The 23,484-nt window shown below is 36.5% G+C and overlaps 1 protein-coding gene across 1 annotated transcript in view; it reads right to left on the reverse strand.

Moving 5' to 3' along the window:
• KCNJ3 (potassium inwardly rectifying channel subfamily J member 3) overlaps positions 1 to 22,985 on the reverse strand; it is a 155,162-nt gene extending 132,177 nt beyond the window's left edge. Inside the window, exons 1-2 of the mRNA XM_024735923.1 lie at positions 22,284 to 22,985; positions 11,596 to 11,812 (exon numbers count right to left, since the gene is read on the reverse strand). Of these exons, the coding sequence (XP_024591691.1) occupies positions 11,596 to 11,812; positions 22,284 to 22,985 (919 nt within the window). The remainder of the gene's footprint in view (positions 1 to 11,595; positions 11,813 to 22,283) is intronic.
• Between the last annotated feature and the right edge of the window lie 499 nt (positions 22,986 to 23,484).

Consider the following 23,484-nt stretch of genomic DNA (forward strand, 5'->3'; position numbering starts at 1 on the left):
TGGTGAGTCACTACCATTTTGTAATTTACAGGCTATAAAATGTTAAACCCTTAACTAAATGAAGAGAATAATCCAAATAAGCTTAACAAACCTTTGCATTTAATGTATACAAATTAAAATGGAGGGTAATGAAGCATATTTGAAAAAAGCCACTGGGAGAAATGTAGTGCAAAGCAAAACCAGAAAGAAACAGATAACACATGTTAAAACATTTTTGGAACCGATAATGCTAATCTGAATAAATACACACATACAAAGAGGCTACATCATTTTCTCTCTGTATTCTCTAAGTAGTGCTGCCAAATACGGAAGGATTGGAGCCATTTCTGGGGAACTGCTGAATCAGGAGCATGAGTCAGAAAGTAAACCCTTAGCACCGAAAAAGTACTAAAAAAAAGTGCTGGGAGCTTATACACAGACATACACTCAGTTCCTAAGGTCGAAACGTTCTATAATCATCAAAGCACCCTGCGCTCTTCACTTCCCAAAGTTATCCCCTCATATTATGTGTATTTGGAAGAAAGTTTTCCTCTCATGGACTCGGATTTTACCTGTATCTAAATGTTGAGATATGCTACAGAGTTGGTACTACATGTGCCTAAAGAGGGCTTTGAAAACTAACATCAGGACATTTTCCAACTTAAATGACAAGAACTCTAAAATAAAAATAAAATTAAACAAAATAAAATAAAAGGCCTAAATTAAATTAAAAATTATTTACAGGTGTACGAAAAGTTTGCTTGACAGTAATTTAGGAAGACTAAGATGCTCTTTCGTCAAAAGCCTTTAAGATCTTAATCATCCCTCTGAAATAGTCTAGACATCACTCTTCTTTGAACTAGGCAGCAGGAATGATCATAACTAGAGCTACTTTCAGGCTCATGAGTATATTTTTGGCACAAGACATTCAGCAAATACACCCCACCTATAACCAACACAATGTAGGTTACAAAGGTAAGTCATCCTTGGACAACAAAGAATTAATCGTCTTCCTTCCTCCCCTGCCCCATGCTGAGAGCTTCTCAATCTTGTAATGGCACTTTGTTACCATCATTAATAAATATTAAAATGCCACAGTTTATAAAATAACTTCATATATTTTTATTTTATTCAACATTCATTTTCAACTGCAACAATAACAATGGCAGCCATGACTTCCCACTTGAATTGCAGTTCTGAGCTCTCCTCTATGAGCTGAATGGGTCACTGATCTTAGCTCTTTTTCAAATAGAGCCTAGAACAAAGTAGTAACTAATCAAAGTGAAGCAATGCAAAGTGGGTCTAGAATCCTTATTTGTCAAGATAAACTCACTCTATCTGGATCTCAAATCTTACTCATTATCCATTTCCTATTAAAAGCATATTTCTCTTTAATCTCTGCAATCTCCACAATATTTACCCCAGAAAACAAAGCCCTCAGATAGTTTAGCTTTAATGACTAATAGCCAGCATTAGTCTTAGTGTAAAATTATGAAAAAAATTGTCCTTCTGAACTTTGCAGTAAGCATAATGATAATCCCTCTATGAAACGGTAAATACTTGCATGCAGTGTTCTGGTCAAATCCATGTGTAGTGATTTCAATGATCAGATTTCTCTCCAGCAGTGAGTGGCACTAACATCCTTGTTTGGTATTTATATTACATCTTCACACAATGTTCCACAATAGCTATCACATCTTGTTCTTCCTTATCATGATGAATAGCAATGCATTTTAATCCATACTCCTGATTTTCACCATTTTCCACCCACATTAGTTTGCATTTGGCTACATTGATCAGCACAGTCTGAATCGACACAAAGCTTTATCTCTTTAACAGTTAAATCAGTGAATTTGGGGTAAAGCAGATTGCTCTCCATAATGTGGGTGGGCTTCATCCACTCATTTGAAGCCTGAATAGAACAAAAGAGTGTCCTTGCTGAACAACAGAGAATTCTCCAGAAGAATGCTTTCGGACTTCATCTGCACCCATCAGCTCTCCTGCGTATCAAGCCTGCTGGCCCACACTACAGATTTTGGACTCACCAGCCTCCATAATTGTATAAGCCAATTATTTATAATAAATATATACACATTCTAAAAAAAAAACAAGCTTCATCTCTGAAGACGTCAGAAATTTAAAGAGCTATGTTCTCTTTCATTTTTACCACATGCCAATATACTAAATTAGTCCAAAATATTTCTGCTGAGTAGTTAATTCAATAAATATCAGTGGCTTCACTAGCTGAAATTGAGTAGTTCTCAAACTTTAATGTTCCTAATAAGAATCATCTGGGTGCCTATCACAAATGCAAATTTCCTGATTCACAAACATCAGATATTTGAACACTGTAAGTCTAGGCAAAGGCTCCAGAGTCAGCATTTTAATGAGCTTCCCATGGGATTCCAATGCAGGTAGTACCAGGACTTTACCTTGAAAATCCCTGAAAATTACTTAGTTAATGTCTAAACTATGAAGTTCTGTGTCACTGGACCACGCCACATCTTAACCAAAACTGCTTCCCCCAATTACAATCCCCCTTGCTTACATTTAACAATTAGCTTGATTATCTACAAGGTTTGCTGACTTCTTTTATCATATCTGCCATAGGCAAGATTGTGACAAATATAGTGTCAACTCTCCCCAACTCACCTCATCCCCAGTAATTTACCCATACCACCCTCCGGCACAACAAATGAGAAACTTCATTCTAAAATGCTAAGGATTGTATTAATTAAATATTCTATACAAGATAGCAGTGAAAATAATAGAGAAAATAACATGTGAAAATATTCTTTTTATGTATTTTTGAGGCTTCAATGTTGAATGTGGAAAGTGGAAAACAGTAGAGTAACTCCAATCATAAGTTTGAAAAGACCTATTCCATTACCAATGAAGCAAACTTCTCCATTAAATAGAAGTAGACATCTAGGAAGGCTAACTAACATTCCTGACTGCTAAATTGGGTGACTAACCATCCCAGTTTGCTCAGAGTTCCTGGTTTAACACTGAAAGACTCATGCCCCAGAAAACCTTTCAGTTTCAGGTCAATGGAGATAGTTGGTCATCCTACTTCATGCCTCAATATTTAGGCATCAATTTTTTAAAGTCCCTGGAAAAACGTCTATAACAGCTATCAAAAGAAAACGATACACTAGGATTTTATTTAGGAATTGTTCATTAAAAATTGCCTTATATAAAAAAGACTATGTTTCTCAAAAATTTGAGTTTTATTTTGACTCAAATTATTGAAAAGGTATCTCTAAAAGAGAACACAATTAAGAAATAATAAATATTAAAATATATATATATAATCATAGAAGTTACTTGGAGGAGGGTAGTTTGAGTTCCAATATATAGTGATCCACGGGTCATGGACTTTTACTTGATAAGGTAAGTCTTCTAAAACACCAGCAATTACTTTAAAAGGTAATAGCAATCTGGGCAGGAATAGGGAAACCAGAGAGGTAAACAAGACATCCCTGATTTAGGTCCTGACTACAACAGATACAAGGAGCTCACAGGCTAATAATTCAGAACCTGCAATAAGGAAGGATGAATAAAATTTCCAATGGTCAGGAGAGAGCTAGCTCATTTGCAGTAACACTAGGGGTTTGCCAGATCACTATCTTCTGAAGGATCATTAAAGTGTAATGATTAATTACAGCTCATAAAGCCAAATATTGTAGAATCATTCATAGAGGAAAATTGTAGGCACATCTCAATTATTCACAAGCTGAGCTTCTGCTCTGTGATTTACTCATTAGGAAATTTCCAACTGTTTTTTCACTAGTCAGGAGAAGAGTCAGTGGCTTGTTTGTGCTGTTTTATTTATTTTTCCCAATTTATCTTTTTGTTTCTCTGGGTGTCTCAGCTTCTTCTAAGTAGGGAGCGGAACTTCAATGGGAAGGATCCCGGAGCACTTTCCCCATTCTTGTTTAATTACAAGCAACTATTTTGGAACCAGAGGCCTTTTTCATTACTTTCAACAGTCACATAGTTGCCTGAGTCAGACAATTTCATGCAGGACCCAATGATCTCTGGTCTGGCCTACTGTAACAGCTAACACCTGGTCTGTCTCCAGTCTCAGCCCCACTCAATCTATCCTCCACCTGCAGCCAGAGGGATCTTTGAATCTTACAAATACAATCATGGCATTCTCCTGCTTCAAGTCCTTCAAGGGCTTTATCGCTTATAGGAGTAGGTTCAAACCATGCCTCAAGGATAGGCTCATCTCCAGCCAATTCCCCTCCGCCTGTCCTCTACTCAGACCATACCAAATGGTTTGACTCCTCTAACAAAATGAATCCTCATTTGCTGTTTCTTGGCCAGAATGCCCAGCTCTCCTTACCCTCTGTATGACCTTCTCCTTCACCTTCCTGTCTCACCTCACGCTGCGTCCTCTGCCGGGAGGCAGGGGGCTTTCTCAAACTCCTTATGAACAAATCCATCCGGGACCACTACTCTAGGCCTATACTGTAGCATGACATAACATCTGTTTGAGCACATATTGCTAACACTCAGTTTAGCTCAACTTCTTTCTCCCTTTGGACTGTGGACCTCCTCCTTAATCATCTTTGTACTATCTTACACCTACTATAATATGAATAATCAACAGGCATTTGTTGATCAATTTCTATAAGGAAACAATTTATGACTCAGAAATCAAGCTTATAAAAAGAGAGCAACTCTATTAAAATCAGTTAAAAATAACAACAAACAGATCAGAAGTGTTTACTGGTATCTACTACTTTCTGCAACCTAGGATATACATTAAAAAAAAAAATACAGCCTCAAAACAAAGTCCTCAGTCAATCTTGGTAGTTTACAGTTTATCTGGAGATATAATAAAGCACATAAGAGATGAATGTGAAAAACTTATGCATGTATATATAAAGAAATTATTTTAATAATAGTAGACAGACTACTAGGGACAGGGTTTTTCAAAACAGCGTGCTAATTATACAAGCAATTTATGCAAGCAATAAATTGGAAGCAAAATGAGCAACAGTGACTGAGAATTCATGAAATAAAATTCATAGCCAATAGATACCATAATTTCAACCTTGCTAGTAATCAAAAAGAATAAAATAATGTCAAATAGACAAAAATGAAACCAATTATAATATCCATTGTTGGCAAGGGTACGAGGAAATAGGCACCTTCATAGCCAGTACCAACTTTCTGTATAACAACCCTGAAATAGATATTAAAAACCAACAGATATATATGTCCCTTTACCTAGGAATTCCATCTTTAGGAATTTATATAAAATAGTAAAGTTGGTGGTAAATAAATTAAAACTATGGACTATAGAGTATTTATCTCATTAAAAAGGAAATGCCTAAAAATTCCAGACAGGAGATAGGTAATAAAAATTAAGATAGATACATAATTGGCATACAATAAAGCCATTAAGATGAATGGTGTAGAACTGTAATTTGAAATGAAAGATGTTAAAAACATATTATACAATAAAGCAAGTTATAAAACAGTACGTGTAGCATAATATAACAATATATCTGAATACAGACACCTGAAAGGTTAATGACCAATACATTAACTGTATAGCAGCTGAAAATAAGAGTAAGGTTTTTATGTTGCATATTTGTATTTTTTCTATAATGAGCATGTATTTAATAGCCCCTTCATAGTAAAACACAGTATTTTAAATAAGTGATTAAAGGAAAGCACATGGACTAAAGTGCCCAGGGAAGACTGAACAAATATGGCAGTTCTTATGCCATGTAAGAGAAGACAGAAATGCTATCCTAGGTAGTGAATCCTAGGTAGTGAAAACGGTATTATCGCAGACATGGGAATCAGCAGTGAGCACGAGTGTATGGACATTACAGTAAGCAGGGCAACCTAATTGTCTCAGGAAGGAACACATGCATTTTGACTGGCAGTCATCAGGGATTTTTGAGCACAGGTATATCACGATAGTAGTGTGGCAAGCACATTCACCAGGCAAACATTCAATAGTGCACAATCTGTATGTAAGCAGATACTAAATCCATTCCTGAGACAACTACTGTGATTTAGAAGTACTATTACGTGAACTCTCAGAGGAAGAGTTGAATTACAGAGACACCACTAACAGAGAGCAGAAGCCAGGTACCTGCTCCCTTGGAGCATTTACAATTGCTCAACCTCTACCTGAAATCCCCTTCAAAGCAAAGGGATTTGTTTTACTCAAGATACTGTGCTTGGGCTTAAATGTCACCTTCTCATTGCAGCCTACTCTGACTTCCCTACACTCCCAAACCCTCTTGCCTTGCTTTACTTTTTTTCCATAGCACTTATTTTCTAACACTCTAAATGAGGCACTTAGTCATTTTGCTGTCTGATTTCCATATATGATTATAAATACCCACAAGAACAGGAATTGTGTCTTGTTAACTAATGTGTCCCCAGGGTCTAGAATACTGTTTAGCCTATAATAGGTGCTCAACAAATTTTGTGGAATGAACAACTTAATTGGGTATAAAAAAGAAAGGAAAGGAGAGGAGGCCTTCGACAAAAGAGCCATGATTAATAGGGACAAACATTCCAGATGAGGATGTAATTTGAGGGTAAGATGATTACTTGGTATTTACACAAGTTGACTCTGAATTAAAATAGTGACATCCGAGTGGACAAATGTCCTGGAATTTGATGGCAAATATAAAGCCACAGCAGGTGAGAGATTTCATAGCTGGAGATAAAAGAAATAATGGACTTGTGCATACTTTGTGGGTTCATTTTTAAAAATCGAGTATCTAGATTCAGGAAGAAAGAAGTCAAGGGCAGAGATCCAGGAAAAATTTATAAGAAGAGGGAGTCATGCAGGGTATAAGGAACACCTGGAAAATAAAAAGTAGAAGAAACAGAAAAAGAGGGAGAGGGAAAATGTGGTGTCTCTGAATCCCAGAAAGAACCTTGAGTATAAAGGAATAAATAACCGGATTACGTTTTTCATGAAGAAAGACCTGGACACGTCTGAGAACAAAGAGAGTCAAAGAGATTTTAGGTATTAGGTATAGGAAGTATTGACGCTTGAGTCACAGGTAATAAACATGACGATAAAGCAGGTGCATTTGGAGAAGAATAAAGACATTTTCCTCACAGACACCAGCAAAGAAAAAGGGGATATAACCATGAGAAAAGGATAAGGAGAGTAAAAAAAAAGTATACAAATTGAAGTGTCACATTCTTTTCGGTAAACTAGGTGGAGAGTAGTAGGCCTAGGAAGGGATAGGACAGCTGGGACTGGGGGCATGGAAGGAGAGAAAAGGTCTAAAATAGATCCCATGGCGAGAGAGCCTGGGAGTGCAGAAAAGACAATTAAGAAGACTGCCAAATAGCAGCAGAGAGCAGATTGAAGTTTGAAAGCATCGAGTTCTAATGAGCCAAATCTGCAATGCTGTTTGCCTCTAGCAGTGTTCTCCCTCCCGGGAGAATCAGCAAAGAGAGCAACAGTTAGAGGTAACCTATGTTTAGAAATTTGCTACGTGAGCCAAGAAGCAAAGGTTATTCATGAAGAGGCAAATGTTGTGTTCCTTGTTGGAAGTGAAAGTCCAACTCATTGGAAGCAAAGAAGGCAACAATCCCTGAACGTGATCACTGAGGAGTATTTCCAAGGAAGTGGGGAAAGTAATTATTGTGAGTCCTGAGCTGGAAGCTGAAACTTTCAAGGAAATGAGAAATCTTCTAATTTTTCATCTCCCTCCTCACCACCACTACCACTCCCGCTGAGACCACAGGAAGGGAAGAAGCAAAAACTAAATGAGATCAGAAGATTCTCATCAGAGGACCGCAGCAAAGTGAGCAATTATGTGCTTGTCTTGGGGGCTGGGGACTGTGTAGGTAGTACTGTTAATATGGAAAAGTGGTAACGGTCTAAAGTTTTATGCATTCCCTAGGCATTGGGGTCACTGGGTTTTAAATAAACTACATGTAATCCACTAGGGGAAAAAAATGTGTGTTTTATTTTGTTATATAGAGTCTGAGAGTACTAAATTATTACTCTAGCATTTAAATGCAGGCTTTGCTTTTGAATCGAATCCCAGCACTCGCTGTTAATGCGATGCAATCATCTGTAGTGCAGAGGTGCACCCACACCCCACCCCCGACCTCTCAGACTTCTCCTCACCCCACTCTCCACATTGTTCACTCTGCTCTAACCACCACCACCTTCTTTTAGTTCCTGGAATCAATCAGGCTGGTTCCTGACTCAGGACCCTTGCACCAGCTGTTTCTCAGCCTCTGCTGTGTTCCCCCTCCAGACAGGCCCAGGAGGTCCTTCTTGACAGGCAGGTCTCTGCTTAGGTGTCACCTTCTCAGAGAGACCTTTCCTAACCGTCAACCTAAGCCTGGGATGCACTCTTTTTTCCATAACCTTGTTTTGTTTTGGTTTTTATTCCTGACACATTATTATGTGATAATACCTTGCTTATTTATTTTTTTTGTTTTGTTTTGCAGTCTTCCTCCCAGTTAGAATATAACTTTCATAAGGAAAGGGATTCTGCCTGTCTTGGTCACCACTATATTGCCAGTATTTCAAATATTTCCAAGCACACAGCATACATTCAGTTATTTGTCTAGTGAATGAATGAATGATTTAAAAACTTGGTGTTTTAATGTTAAATATGATGGAAAGTTACATTGTTAACATTTAGTCACAAGCCTGTATAACAAAAAACACTGGAGCCAAAATAGTATTATTGATGTCTCAAAACATCACAAAAGATCATATTTGTCTTATTCCAAGCAATAAATATTGCGAGAAAGTATTGTGAATGGGAGGATAAAGGAGGAAACATCCTGAAAAATGAATCTAAATAAATCTCAGTATAACTTTAAATGATCATATGGACATAAGAATGTTTATGTTATTTTTACCAGACTCAGGGAGGTCTGAAAATATAGACAGATTTTTCAGAGTCTGAATAATGTGTGATTTAATCAGTTAGGGCATATACACAAACAAAATGTCAGATACATTTTCCACAAAATAAATTCTAAAAGTTATTCATAATGTTTTTGCTGTTATTCTTGCTATACTAAATCTAGAAAACAGGCTTAGTTAAGAGGTTAAGAGGAGGCAGGCTTTAATCTTTTCTCCATAAAAGGCAATCTCTAAATAAGAAATTCAGTCTCCAGTCAAGTTTTCACATTTTCTGTGGAAAGTAGTCTCTGCCAGTTCATAATTAAAAAAAAAAAAAAAAAAAGGGAGAGGGCAGAAAATGGTAAAATGAAATCTACAGTCCTAATGAATAATTTAATGTTACGAAACTCCAAATGACTTTATGTAGAATATCATTTACTAAACATGATCCTCTGAAATCTGATGAAGACACATCAGTTAAGTCAAGAATACACAGGTGTATTTTAAAAACAACCTGATTCAATATTCCCTTAAGATGCCTATGTAGAAGTCAAAAATCAAAAAAATATATAATGAATAAGGAAGCCTCAGACAAATCCAAATTGAGAGACATTCTACAAAATACCTGGCCTGTACTCTTCAAGTACATCAAGGTCAAGAACACAAAGTAAGGTTGAGGAACTGTTTTATCATGAGACTGAGAAGACAAGTAAACAAATGAGGGCATAATTCTAAAATTGATGTTGAACCAGGAAAAAAGGGCTATGATGGAAATTACTGAGAATACAAGTAAACAAATGAGGGCATAATCCTTAAATTGATGAACCAGGGGAAAAGGGCTATGATGGAAACTACTAGGACAACTGATAAAATGTGAAGGTAGACTATGAGCTAAATAATAGTACTGTATCATTGTTTAATATCCTGATTTTTTTCTTAATTGTACTGTGATTTTGTAGAAAAATTTTCTCATTCTTAAGAAATACACACTAACCAGAGGTAAGTAGGAAAAATGGTTGGATGAATGGATGGATGGATAGATAGATAGATAGATAGATAGATAGAACTAGTGAAAGATTTCTAAGACTGTCAAGTGAAACAGAAACTTCACTCGTGACAGTGATTAGAATAATAATAAGCAATTAATAAACTATAACCAGCTGTGTCAAAGATAGAACCATATGCTTTAAAAATAAATCAGTAAAAAATCTGCTGTTTAAGCTCTAACAATGTATCATTACTTCAATAAACAAGACAAATAAAAACTAAAATTTAAATGTAAAGATTTCTTGAACTAGAAGCCTTTATAAATTGGTTTCATTATTTATCAATAAATATTTAGTATATTTAGAAATATACTATGACATCAATTCAATTTTAAGTTCAAAAACTGGAGAATTTAAACCATGAAATTGTCCACAGAAATCAAATCCCAGATATAGATTGATGAATTCTTTACTCACTGTTCTCAAAAACCTTAAATTTTAAACTGAAGCACTAATGATAATAAAATAATAGTAATACAACAGGTAGCTTCAAAGTGATTATTATATCATTCTCCTTTTAGAGAGATGAGAAAAAAAGTTTACGGAGATTAAGTATCTTGCCCAAATTTCCAACCGGTGTTATGTAACAGATGTATAAGATTACAGTGGCTTGCCTCCCCCTGCCCCTTGGACAAAGCTTTATATCAAGATGGGAGATACTTTCATTATGTAATGTCTCCCACCTTGGTATAAGGCTTGAATGTATCTATGCTATGGCCGATGTTACTTTCAATGCTATAGTTTATACATAATAACTAGCACTTTAAGATTATTAGAATGATATTGGTAGAAAAAAATTAAAAGCTAAAGTATTTCTTGCTCTCTCACCGCTTGTAGCAAGGGTAAAACTCAAGATAGATAGATATAATTATGTAAATATTCCATTATTAGTCTCAAGCATCCAGCAGGTTCCAAACCAACTGGCAATGCTTAGGCCCCAAATAATACACTCTGATTTATTGTTTCTTTCCTTTGCCAACCTTATTCCCCTCAGAGAGTAGCAAACTGTGGGTATTGCAGCATAGCAACGCTATATCACATCTTAAGAAGTAACATACAGCACATAGCTATACCAAAGCCGAGAAGGAAAATTTCTTTTCAAAAAATTTTTGGTCAAGGTTCAGCTGGGGAAATCTACTGACCCACTTTGAAATTAAAATGCTACTTTAGTGTGGTTCGCGCCCACGGGCGGGCGCGCGCGCACACACACACACACACACACACACACACACAGGGAATTTTCCACTGAGGTTGCATATAGTAGCATATTAAAGCTCTGTCAGTGACACCCGAATCACCATCCCTAAGGCAAGAATATGCATGCTGAGTTCAGGTTGCTCACTAATTACCCTGAATTTATTTTAACCTTAAATCTTTTAAAAAATATATGATTATAGGAAATCCAAGTCTGCAGTTAAACTAGAACATCATAATCATTTCTAGGAGTCATCTCAGTTTCCTTTTCTTTCTTTTTTTGCAGTAAGTATTTCTGAGTTAACATTACAAATGCAATCATCACAACAGTAAATCTTCATTTTCAAAGCAGTATCAACTTAATGTTACAAAGAAGTAACAGACAAGTCATTACTTCCATTATTGCGAGCTGAGACATTTAGCCCAAACCATGATAGGTATTGTGCATATAATATACTGTTATTATGGAATAAAGAAACGTCATGATATATCTATGTTTTTACTCACCAGTTGTTTCCACAATGCCTTCTAGGATGACGACAATCTCGAACTGTTCACTTTGCATGCTTCGCTGGGATAGGTCATAAAAGGGGCTTTTGGCATCAATCACGTGGCAAATCGTGAGGGGGGAAACAAGAAAAAGTTGATCTGCCCCTGTACTAAAACCTACATCCAGTTCAAGTTGATCAAGGGGAAGGAACTCACCCTCAGGTGTCTGCCGAGACTAGACAAGCACACAGAAAAAGAGAAGAAATCACCACTTGTACTGAAATTTGCAAGGCAGCCCAACAGTAATTTACATCATTGCCAACATTCTGCACTATCAATCATCTGCAACAAAATCCAAACAAATCATTATGCAGCTATGTTCTAGCAAATGGGCCGAAATCCCACATAGCTCATGCGGAACATACATGCATTATTTATAATACACGACTTACTATAATTACCAGTCCCTAACTCATGAGCTTTGGAGAAATGCCTGGTCCAACAATGGCTGTTAACACAAACTGTGGAACTAAGTGTATATGTGCTACTGCTTGACATAAATCACTAAATGATAATGCACTACACGCCAGATGTTTTTTCCTCCCAAAGCAAATAAGTAGGCAATTCTTACGGAGTTTGTTAAAGCTAAAAAAGGTTGATCATAATTTAAAAACAGATTTATTGCATTATTACAAAGCAAACATAATAATTTATTTTTCCAGGACCTTTGAAAAGTAACAAATAGATAGAAACTAGAATAGAATAGTGAAGATGTTATCATATTGAATAATGTTATGTACACAACAGCTCACATAATAAAAATAAAGGCAGATGCTGTTAACTAGTGGCTTTCGAACTACTAGTAATAAACTGCATTAAAGTTATTTCTCTATTTATTTTATAAATTGTAAAATTAGTCAAACTTTGTGCTCAACTGAATTTCTTTAAATCAAAATGCAGTTTAAAAACTCTGTATTAGACAACTTGTAGTTTACTAAAACTTTCATATGGCAGTGGCACTCAGTATCAGTATAAATCACTGTAAAGCTTAATTCAACAAACTCCTTGCATGCTAAAAAAAATTAAATACGATTATTAACAATTAGCAAACCATGAAAATAAATTTATCTTTCTTTTCTATTCATTTTTCATATATGTTGCTTATAAGGATCACGATAAGCAAATATTTATATGATGATGCTGGTAAAATAAAAGCTGGGTTAAAAAAATCAGGGTGGAGGGAGGCTTGCTGCTGGTTGAATGGGGTTTGGAAGAATCCAATATATTTTAAGAGACTCTTTGCAAAGCAAATTTAATAAACAAAACAGACTCTGCAACACTGGTCTGTCCAATGAATCGGTAGACTGAAGACAAAATCCTTACTTTCAGAGTTCCCGGAAAGACACTGGCTTTGTAAATGAGCCTGAAAATACTGAAAAATATGGTTTAGTAAGCTGTTCTCCACAGCAAAACAAAACCAAGAGTTCCAAGTTGGTGGCAAATTGTTACCGCAGCAATTGCAGAGTCTCAAAAGCAGAACTACTCAATTAGAGAGACTACTTTGTAATTAGTGACACTCAGGAGTTTTATTTGTATAGAAAAAAAGTCCAATGAAAATATTGAGACTATTTTTCTTCTCTGCCTTATGACTAGTTGATTAAAAATTTAAAAAGAAGAAGAAAATGATTACTGACAAGAAAAAAAAAAACATGGAAAAACCTGATGGTGCAAAAATAAAAACAGCAGCTCTAACAACCAATGTTGGAGAAAACTAGTCATTTCTAAGCCAGTAGAATTCATTTATCTTTCTATATATATTCTCAAATTGGTAAAATACAGATGAGACCAGCACCTTTGCAAATACACAGTTGTATAACATGTATTGATTAATGTAACAAAATAAAAGTCAAACACAAAACAAAAATAAATAAAAACCAAAAATCCTGGGTCATTGTTCTCTCACCTACTAAGAAACAGGTGCTATATAAACACAAGGTGGTATTCTGACATTTATAATTAATGATCAGAATTTGGGTCATTTTACCAACTATTCTAAGCTCTGCTTTTTCTGCATGAAATTAAAATATTCACAAACATAATTTTTAAACTCAGTTTCCCATTTATTTTAAAATAATTTCCCCCAAAGAAGATATATTTTTCTAATTTTTATATACGTACACCAAGGCTAAAATTCATCTCCCTTACTTATATATTTGTTATTTATACTTGCACCTCATTCTTAGAGTAGCCATTAGCTTCTATATTCTCTGCTCATTCAATAACCCATGAAAATGAAGTGGCCTAGAAACAGATAGCTATCAGGAGAATGCTAACCTAGAATAAGAAATATTTTATTTTTAACAAAGCAGTTAATTCATATGTAGGTAATTGAGACTTAAATATGCATGAATCTGTTCCATTAACGTCCATAACATTCCAGACTCCACGTTATCTTTCGATTTTAAAAATGTGTTCCATATACTCAAAATTATGCCTATACCCCTTCCCAAATGCTTTATATCCTATCCAAGTCTTGGCAGAAACAAAGTTGACAACTGCACCTATTTTGTGATACTATGGGGAAAACAATACTTCATTTCTTTGAAAGATGTTTTCCACACTTACATCTTTTTCTGATAAGTGAAATTCCCTACTTATTCACTAAAAATTATTTTCCAGTGGATAAATTTAATCTTACTTTAAATGACACTGAGGTACTACATACATCCACAATTTTATCTTTCACGTCTTCTTCCTTTTTGTTAGGCCAACAGATATTTCAACTATCAATATGCTTACCTCCCTGATTTTTGTTTGCTTCTCTGACTCTGTAATAGACTGGGAAGCCTATTACTCACTGTGAATTAAAGAGAAAGCTTTTCTGTTTAGAGGAGGGAAGGGTGTTTGGCAGGTGCCTGGAGCACTGGAATTGTTTGAAGTCTGAGCTCCTGGGCAGAGCAAGGTTATCTTATCAATACTCAGCCAAATACGATGTCCCAGAACCTGACATATATCTACCAAATACATTTGCAGAAGCATGCACATTCTACTCTAGGTTTACAAGGAATTCTAATCTAGGCTTTTCTAGTTCTCGGGCAATTCCAGAGATTTTTCTGGAGCAAGGGGGGAAAAGAAGCATAGGTAAGTTATAGTCTCTCAACTTGTATAAGTGGAGTTAGAGAACTTTTGTTCAAGGAACTGTAACACATACATAAAAGATACAAAGGAAAAAGAGGAGTTATGGATGTGCCTTTATAAAATTAAACTGTGATCTGTACCTTGAATATGTAATAAATCAGTAGCAATGATATTTCATCCATTTCTAGTTCTCTTATTTAGATACCAATTACCATATCTCACCCAGAAATTTTGATAATAGGCATAAAAAATGTAGGTAAAAACCAATCTAACCTTTATTTATTATGTCATCTTAAGAATTATAATAAAAGAAGAAATCTTTCATTAGTAGAGCAGTTTGTCCCTGGTCTACATTATCTCCTCTTGTTCTATAAGCCTCCTAATTCCAAAAGGGAACACAGAACCATGACCTTTTCCTGGATAATATGTAAATAGATACAGTCGAGAGCAACAACAATTCTAAACAATTGCTTAAGGTGAAGAGTGATACAATAAATTATTTAAATTTCTAAGGTTGACTTTACTTGATGAAATAATCATTTAAAATCTTGAAACTATTGAATAAATAAGTAGGGAAAAGGTGGAAGGGAAAACAGTTCATGGAAAATTGGTAATTCTTAAAAATTTAGAACATAATTTGAAAACACTAGCACTTGAGAATAACTTAACATACAACTTTTATTATCAATTGTATGAAATATTTTGGGGAAGGAAATAAAGATTTTTCTGCCATTTTAAAGACTTTCTGGTTGGTTGCATTATAGGAAATTCTGAGAGTTAAGATAAAACTCAAGGAACTCTAAGGCATAAAGTTTGTTTAAATTTAGTGCCCAAAAACATTATAAGTAGAACCTCCTGGATTTTTTGAAATGATTGTATGCAATTTAGATTTTGGCAATAATTTCTAAGTTATTCTTTGTAATAAAAATATTGCTATTGAAATGTAGTATTTCTATTACACACACTTTAATTATATGCCACATGGATATATGTCTAGAACTTAAGGTTTGTGCCTCATTTTATAGTTACATGTACTAATTTCAAAGAAGCAGCTAATGTCAAATGACTTTGAACTCCCTTAGAGTCCAAAAAGGCCTGCAAGATAATAAATTACAACTTCTGACTACAGGTGGAAAAGGAATCAAAAGTCACAGATGCCTAGAAGGGATTATTATCATCATGTACTTTACAGACAAACAGCTTTCTTATTACAGATAAAGGACTGTAGCGTATGTATCCAAAGACAAAGACACATACACACACACACACACACACACACACACACACACACACCCCGCTCTGGATACGCATTTAGAACTGCCCTTGGCATAAGTAGATCCACATTTCGCCATCCTCCTTCTGGGATATTTGTGATCAGTTGCCCACATTCATTCAGCAGGGACACACTTCACCAATACAATCAATCTCTTTGCTGCCTTTCTCCCATCTCTCCAACCCATTATTGTGTTCTAATTATAGCCATTGTGCTCTTTCCTAGCTCGGAGGGAAGCTAGGGGAATTAAAAAAAAAAAAAATTTAATCTCTAACATCTGACTCTTGAGAAGTACTTCTATAATATTCTAAGGCTTGATCCACCCCCCACCACCACCACCACTTTTCACACGTACCTACTGGAAAAGGTAATGAGGGCCAGTGGTCCAGAAAGGAAAAGAAGGAAAACATAGTTGAAGACACAGAGGGCAGCCCTTCTTGCCTACCACCTCCCCACCATTTTATCTGTAATGTCACTCCTCCTCTTTAAATGTGCAGTGTGTGTGTGTGTGTGTGTGTGTGTGTGTGTGTGTGTGTGTGTGTTGAATATATGCTGAAGTCAGAAATAAAATTACATGCAATGAGGTCAGAGCACTACGTGGAATCTAAAATTTGGAAATGAGCCAAAAGCAGGTACCAGTATAAAGAACAACAATGCCTTGTGACTCAAAGCATTTCTGGCAATGATTTTGGGACTCAGACAAAAATTAAAGTCAGGTAGAAGAAAGTGTGGACCTAGAATTTCATCTGGACTGTCTACAGTTGTACATTTCTTTTGACTTCTTATAAATTTATTTATTTTATTTATTTATTTTTGGCTGCTTTGGGTCTTTGTTGCTGTGCACAGGCTTTCTCTAGTTGCGGCGAGCGGGGGCTACCCCTCGGTGCAGTGCATGGGCTTCTCGTTGCAGTGGCTTCTCTTGTTGCAGAGCACGAGCTCTAGACACGCAGGCTTCAGTAGTTGTGGCACACGGGCTCAGTAATTGTGGCTCATGGGCTCTAGAGTGCAGGCTCAGTAGTTGTGGTGCATGGGCTAGTTGCTCCACGGCATGTGGGATCGTCCTGGACCAGGGCTTGAACCTGTGTCCCCTGCATTGGCAGGAGGATTCTTAACCACTGTGCCACCAGGAAACTCCCCTCTTTTGACTCCTTAAGTTTGAAATTCCATCAATACACAGGTGGAAAAAAATATGACCAACATCAAGGCTAAAATAAAGATTTTTAATGCTAAGCCAATTATCCCATAAAAATATGTTCACTTTTATGAAAAGAAAGTAACTTATAGATGGAATGTAATTTATCCTGTAATAAATTTTTTGAGGCTTCTATACTATTTAAATGAAAGAACAGCTTTATAATTCCTTGAGGACTTTTTATGGAATTTATAATAATAACTGTGGACAGGATTTGTAACCCTACTTGCACATTCCCCTCCTACTCAGCAAACAAACACGCTCAAATCCATCAAGTGCTTTTTCCTGCTTCTCTTCATCATTTGTTCTTACCTACTACTGTTTATTTTTGGGTCTTTATGTCCCTATTTCTGTTCACACTGTATTCCCCTGAGCACAAGCCACCCTGTCCTTTTCAGGAACCATATTAAAAATAAAAAACAAAACAAACAAAACAACATATTACTACTATTTAAAAGAAGAATAGTAATTATAGTCTTTAAAAAGAACCCAAGTTCTATAACTATTACAGAATTACTGTACTTGTGTCAGAGAAGGCAAAGCTAGACTCCATAGAAACTGTACTTTCTTTTTTAAAGACATAGTAAACCCACCTAAAAAAACTCACTGACCATTATAAGATCTAGCCCCAAGAGTTCTGGGGTACTCAGTCTTAGACTCCTTGAATCTTTTTACTAACCACTTGTACGATGTTCAGAAGAAGAGTTTTTAAATAGATATTCACTTGTGAATTAATTTTTTAAAGGAGATAACGAATGATCTCAAGATTAAAACTAAAGTGCAAATTGACCAAGACCAATTGGAGAAAAGAGTCAGTCATACAAAATAGGGTCATATAGAGTCAAAACCATAATTGCATTAAAGTGCAAGGTATGGAATGAAGGCAAACTAATAAATATATGAAAAAAATCAGGAATCAAGTGGTCCAGGAATCACTGTGGTTAAAAGATTAACAAAATATTAAGATATATGAAAAAAATGGTGAGCTTGTTAGTTTTGCAGATGCAGTTTTGTTTTTTATTGCATCTGCACTGGATCACATTCATATGAGGAAACTAGATAGCATCCAATTCTGAGTATCCGTATAAATGGAGAATAGAAAAGGTGAGTATAAAAATAATGTATGTGATATATTAGAAGATAACTGGGCATCATTACCTTTCATTAGGTGAAAGTTAAGGGTTGTATAGCTGACATCCTAAGAAAGGAAGATGATGACTATATGCCATGAATAAAAATATGAAGATATAAAATTATACTTCCATGAGAAAAATTTAACCTTACCTCTTAATTTCAAAATACATATCTAACAATAATTGATTTTATGTTTACTTTATGTAAATAAGGTTTGACTGAGTGTCTACATATATATATACACACACATATGTATACATGTAACTGGGATGGTTTTTGGATAATAAGTGTGCAAATTCTTGAATAATGTATCAAAAAGTTTAAATCTTTCCCTAATAAGATGGAAGTCTAGGCCAGTCAACCATTAGTATTAGATTTGTAGGAAAGAGTGAGATTTCCAAATCCTTTAAACCCAACACTGAATTACAGGGTCCAATGTATCAACCATTAGTCTCAACTCCTTAATCCAAGCATTTTTATTAAAATTTTAAACTGGATGTCATATTAACTTAACATGACCTTTCTATTCATTAGTTCCTATATCTTAGGTTAAAAAAAATAAAATTCAAATAAAACATCTTCATGGGAATGAAAAGAGGAAAAGAGAAAGAACATTCATCTTAAAAGAGCTTTCTAGAGCTGTATTCATAATAACATTACAAATTTTAAAGAATAACTTCCAATTGTATTCTTAACTTTTTATTTAATCTGCTTTCTTTTTTTCTAAGTTAAAAAAGGACTGATTGCTCCAAGCATAAAGTTGGAAGATCTATAATTAAATATTGAAATAAATTTCAGTATTTGCAAGCTTGGAAGATGGGAATAGAGTTGAAATAAAATTTGCTTTCATATAAGTTAACAACAATTAAAAATTAGAGAAGTTATAAGAGAAAAACTTCCATCAAGACACACAATTCAAAAAAAAAAAAATGCACAGAAAACTTCACAGTAGCCAGGATTAGAAAGTCATATACATGTTCTTATTTTTCTATTCTTTACAAGAATAGAAGTGCTTTAAATCATCAAATATAATTCTTATAGTAATACTGATAAATAAGCTTTTATTCAGCAAATAAGAAAACAGCAATAGAAAAATATAAATGAAATTAAATTAGGTAATAGGAAGAACTCATATAGACTGTAATTACTATTATTAAATATTATGGTTTTGTTGCCTTAAAATTCTATGTATTTCTCTGTATTAAAGATACATAAATTTTACATTTAAAATGTCAAACATGGGTTAAGAGAAGAAACTGAATATGTGTAATGATATTTAGTAAGGATGTATAAGACCAATATCAAAATATTACTGCTTTAAGATCTTGGTATAGCTTCTCTTTAAAAATATAACTGGCTGTTTTGGATCACTTCATCTCAGTCCCTAAAAGAAAATGAGAGTCACTTATTAAAGGCAAATCTTCCCTCTGATTTTGCCGAATGTTATTAGTTTCCTAATAAAACATGGCTCCTTTTAAATGAAGTCTAAGGAAATGACAAGAGCTATGAGAATTCATTTTAATCACCATGGCTACAGGACAAATCAACTTCAAGCAAACTACAGTAACTGGTTGGATGAAGAGCTGCCACTGATCAACCCTCTCCCCTCACAAAAAAAGCAGGACAGAATTTTACCATAATTTTGTTTAAATATAAATTGACTCCACATGCCAATTATTTTTACTTTTAGCACTGACATCTTCCCAACAAATCAGAAGTAAAAAATTTTATAAGAACATTATACATATTGTTTTAATTAGATGTTTTTATCACCTTGTGTTAATATAGCACCTTGCTCCAAGTTTGCCAACAGTAGAAATCTTTTTTTTTTGTTTGATCAGGACACTCCTTGTGGTATATGTGATACTTGCATAAAAATCACTATCAGTGTCCTGAACCACTGTAGACACTGGGTGCTTCAGATTCACTACAACTTTGTAAAAAAACAAAAACAAAAACAAGAACCTACTATGTAGATTAATTCTAATTATTTCTGATTTTGTTAAAATAAAATTTGATAGTCTAAAAACATCTAAATATGTTTCCTCAAAAAGATATTTGTTTTAATAAACGTATTTATATGTTTGAAAAACTAGAGAACAGCAATAACTGACCTTTAAAGTCTAATTTTAAGTTTCCAATACACCAATCAAGATGATAAACTACTCTTCAGTAACAATCTCAAAGTGACACATGAACATGGATTCCACGACAGAGACTTTTGCACTACATTTACAAAGTGTTGCTGGTAGGCCTAACCTAAAAAGAGAGGTTATATATCTTGTTCTATTCATAGAAATAGGCACATACAACAAACACCCCTGCAACAAACACGTCTACCACATGTTTAGCCTGATCCAAACAACTCAGTTCAAATGTGGTCCATAGCATGATATACTAAGTTAAATTTTTAAAAAAATTACATGCAGCCCATTGGAGTTAATTATAAAGCATATGATCTACTCAAATTATGTATTCACCATTATCTTAATTAACATATACAGCAGAACCGGGTTGAAAATTTTCCAGTAAGCTATACACAATTAGTTTGTTTACTGTCTGTAGCATAGTAAATATGCATATGATGTGGAGTGACAGGACAACTGAGCTGCTTTAAGTCCAACACTATGCTGAGCAAGATGGTCAAGAATAATTAGGGTAAGACCTTTTAAATGAGTAATGAAAATGACGCAAGAGACAAATTTTTTTTAAAGCACATTGGACCACTTTTAACTACCATATAAACTGAGGCTGTGTAAAACGACAGAGGACCTGTAGAGTAAAATTGAAATCCCAAAGGCAAAATCTCAACTTAAATATTTCAGGTTTTCATTTTATTAATGCTAAGTCCTGAATGGGGCTATGGTTTTTCCATGCAATCTCAGATAAATTTTTAAGACTGTATTGAGGTCATCTTTTCAATTTATGAACATTTGAAAACTAAGGCAAATCCCTCAAAAAGATGGACTGTAAATAATACATAGAGAACTGGGCTCGTATCCCTCATTCCTAGACTCTAATTGGATGAGTGATTAGAGTGGGCTTCCCTTCTTGTTTGTAGTGGTGCCCTCTAACGACTAGATGGACCTTGCTTTAATAATCACTCCATGAACAATTTCTTTTAGCATTTACACTGCTGATGGTAGGAAGCAATCTTATTTAATGGATGCTGAAAAGCTTCAAGTGAAATCTGTAATTGACAAAGGCTTCATAGAAACAGGCAATTAAGAATAAAATTAATAAGAGACTCTACAGGAAAAGCACTCACGCTTTCACAGAATATTTCTCTAGGAAAATATTTGGTAAAAATAAAAGTTGAAAACAACCAGGTGTTGTTTTTCCACTTTATAAACTGCTTCTCTGGTTTGTGTACTTGTTAAAAAAGATGACCACATATAGAGTTAGAATAAATGTTCTTGGGTCTGAAGGAATAATCCACCTGCTAAATACTACTAGAGGGAAAAAAAGAAATTTAAAAAAAAAAAAAAGAAAGAAAAGCCCTGAGTGAAAATTAAAGCAATTTCAGCACCTTTTTCTTCAAACTAAAAGCTGTTCAGTTTTAATACTTCAAGTTTACTGGAGTAGCCTATTGACAACAACTCAAAAGCTCTCTAAAGAGCAAAGCAGCAAGGGTAGGAAGGAGAGTAGGGCACTTGTGTACCTCAGAGGTCCAGGAGCCAACACCACTCCGTTGGCGTTACTAGTCCAGAAAGTGACACAAATACATCCGAGGAATATAAATAAGAATAAAATAAAACAAATAAGAGCACGAGAGTGGGTGGGAAAAGAACAGAACTGTCAGTTGTACTCTCTTTGCCCAGTCCTCCACGCCCTCCCCAGCTCCCAAACAAGGAAGTTTACCTGTGGCATTAGGCAAGCCTAGGAGCCTGAGGGTGGCTCTCAGGTGAGTTAATTCCCAGGTTTGAGGGCTGGCGGTCGCCAGGTGGGGAGGGGGCGGGTAGCACTTACTTTGAGCAGCTTACAGCGTATCTGCGCGGAGACCATATGGCTGTTGCGCAGGTTGCCCACTCGGAACATGAGCGTGAGTTTTCCGTCCCTCATAGAGATCACCGCGTGCTCGCTAAACATCAGGGTCTCCGCGCGCTTCTTGGGCTGGGACATCTTGATGAACATGCAGCCTATGAGGAAGGCGTCCACGATGGAGCCGAGAATGGACTGGAAGAGGAAGAGGATGATGCCCTCGGGGCACTTGTCGGTGATGTAGCGGTAGCCATAGCCGATGGTGGCCTCGGTCTCGATGAAGAAGAGGAAGGCCGAAGGGAAGTTATAGACGTTGGCCACGCAGGGCGTGTAGTTGCCGACGTGGGCTTTGTTCAGGTCGCCCCGAGTGTAGGCAATCACCCACCACATGGACGCCATGAAGAGCCAGGCCACGGTGTAGGTGAGAATGAAGATGAAGAGGTTCCAGCGCCACTTGAGGTCCACCAGGGTGGTGAAGAGGTCCGAGAGGTAGCGGCTCGTCTCACTGCCCAGGTTGCCGTGCTGGACATTGCACCGGCCGTTCTTGTCCACGAACCGCTGTCGCTTCTTCTTGGGCACAAGCTGCTGCTGCGGGCCCTGGCCCGGCCCCTGGGGCTGCAAGCCCGAGCCGCTGGACGAGGTGGTCACTACCTGGTAATCGTCCCCAAATTTCCTTCGGAGTGCAGACATAATACGGAGGGGCGAGCCAGATTCAAACGCGAAGCGAAGGCGCAGGAGCCGAGCGCTGCAAACCAGCACCAATGAGGAGGTGGGAGCGGGAGAGAAAGGGGGGACGAACGCCTGCGTGCCCGGGGCGGGGGGCGCACCCGGCAGGTAGCTGCGGTCTCTGCCCCCCGCAGACGCCTCTCCTCCCCTGGGACGGAGGCTTTCTCTCCACGCTGAGTCTTAAAACAAAAAAAGTGTTCTCCCACACTCAAGGCAGGAGGGCTGCAAGGACTAGGAGCCCGAGCGCAAATGTGCCCCCAAGCTTTTCGAGGCCTCTCTTTTCTTCCCTCACCACCGGCATCCCGGGGGCCCCCTCTTGCCTTCCCACAGCCCTCCTGACTCTCCTGCAGCGCTCCCAAACTGACAGTTTTAAGACTGATGGCCAACTCGCCGGGCTGCCGAAGCGGCGCTACCTGCTCGGACCAGACCCTCCCCCCCTCCCCGCCGCCTCCCGCCCGCCCCC

The sequence above is a fragment of the Neophocaena asiaeorientalis genome, unplaced genomic scaffold, assembly GCF_003031525.2.
Source record: "Neophocaena asiaeorientalis asiaeorientalis breed wild unplaced genomic scaffold, Neophocaena_asiaeorientalis_V1.1 scaffold72, whole genome shotgun sequence".
In the NCBI taxonomy this organism is placed as follows: Eukaryota; Metazoa; Chordata; class Mammalia; order Artiodactyla; family Phocoenidae; genus Neophocaena; species Neophocaena asiaeorientalis.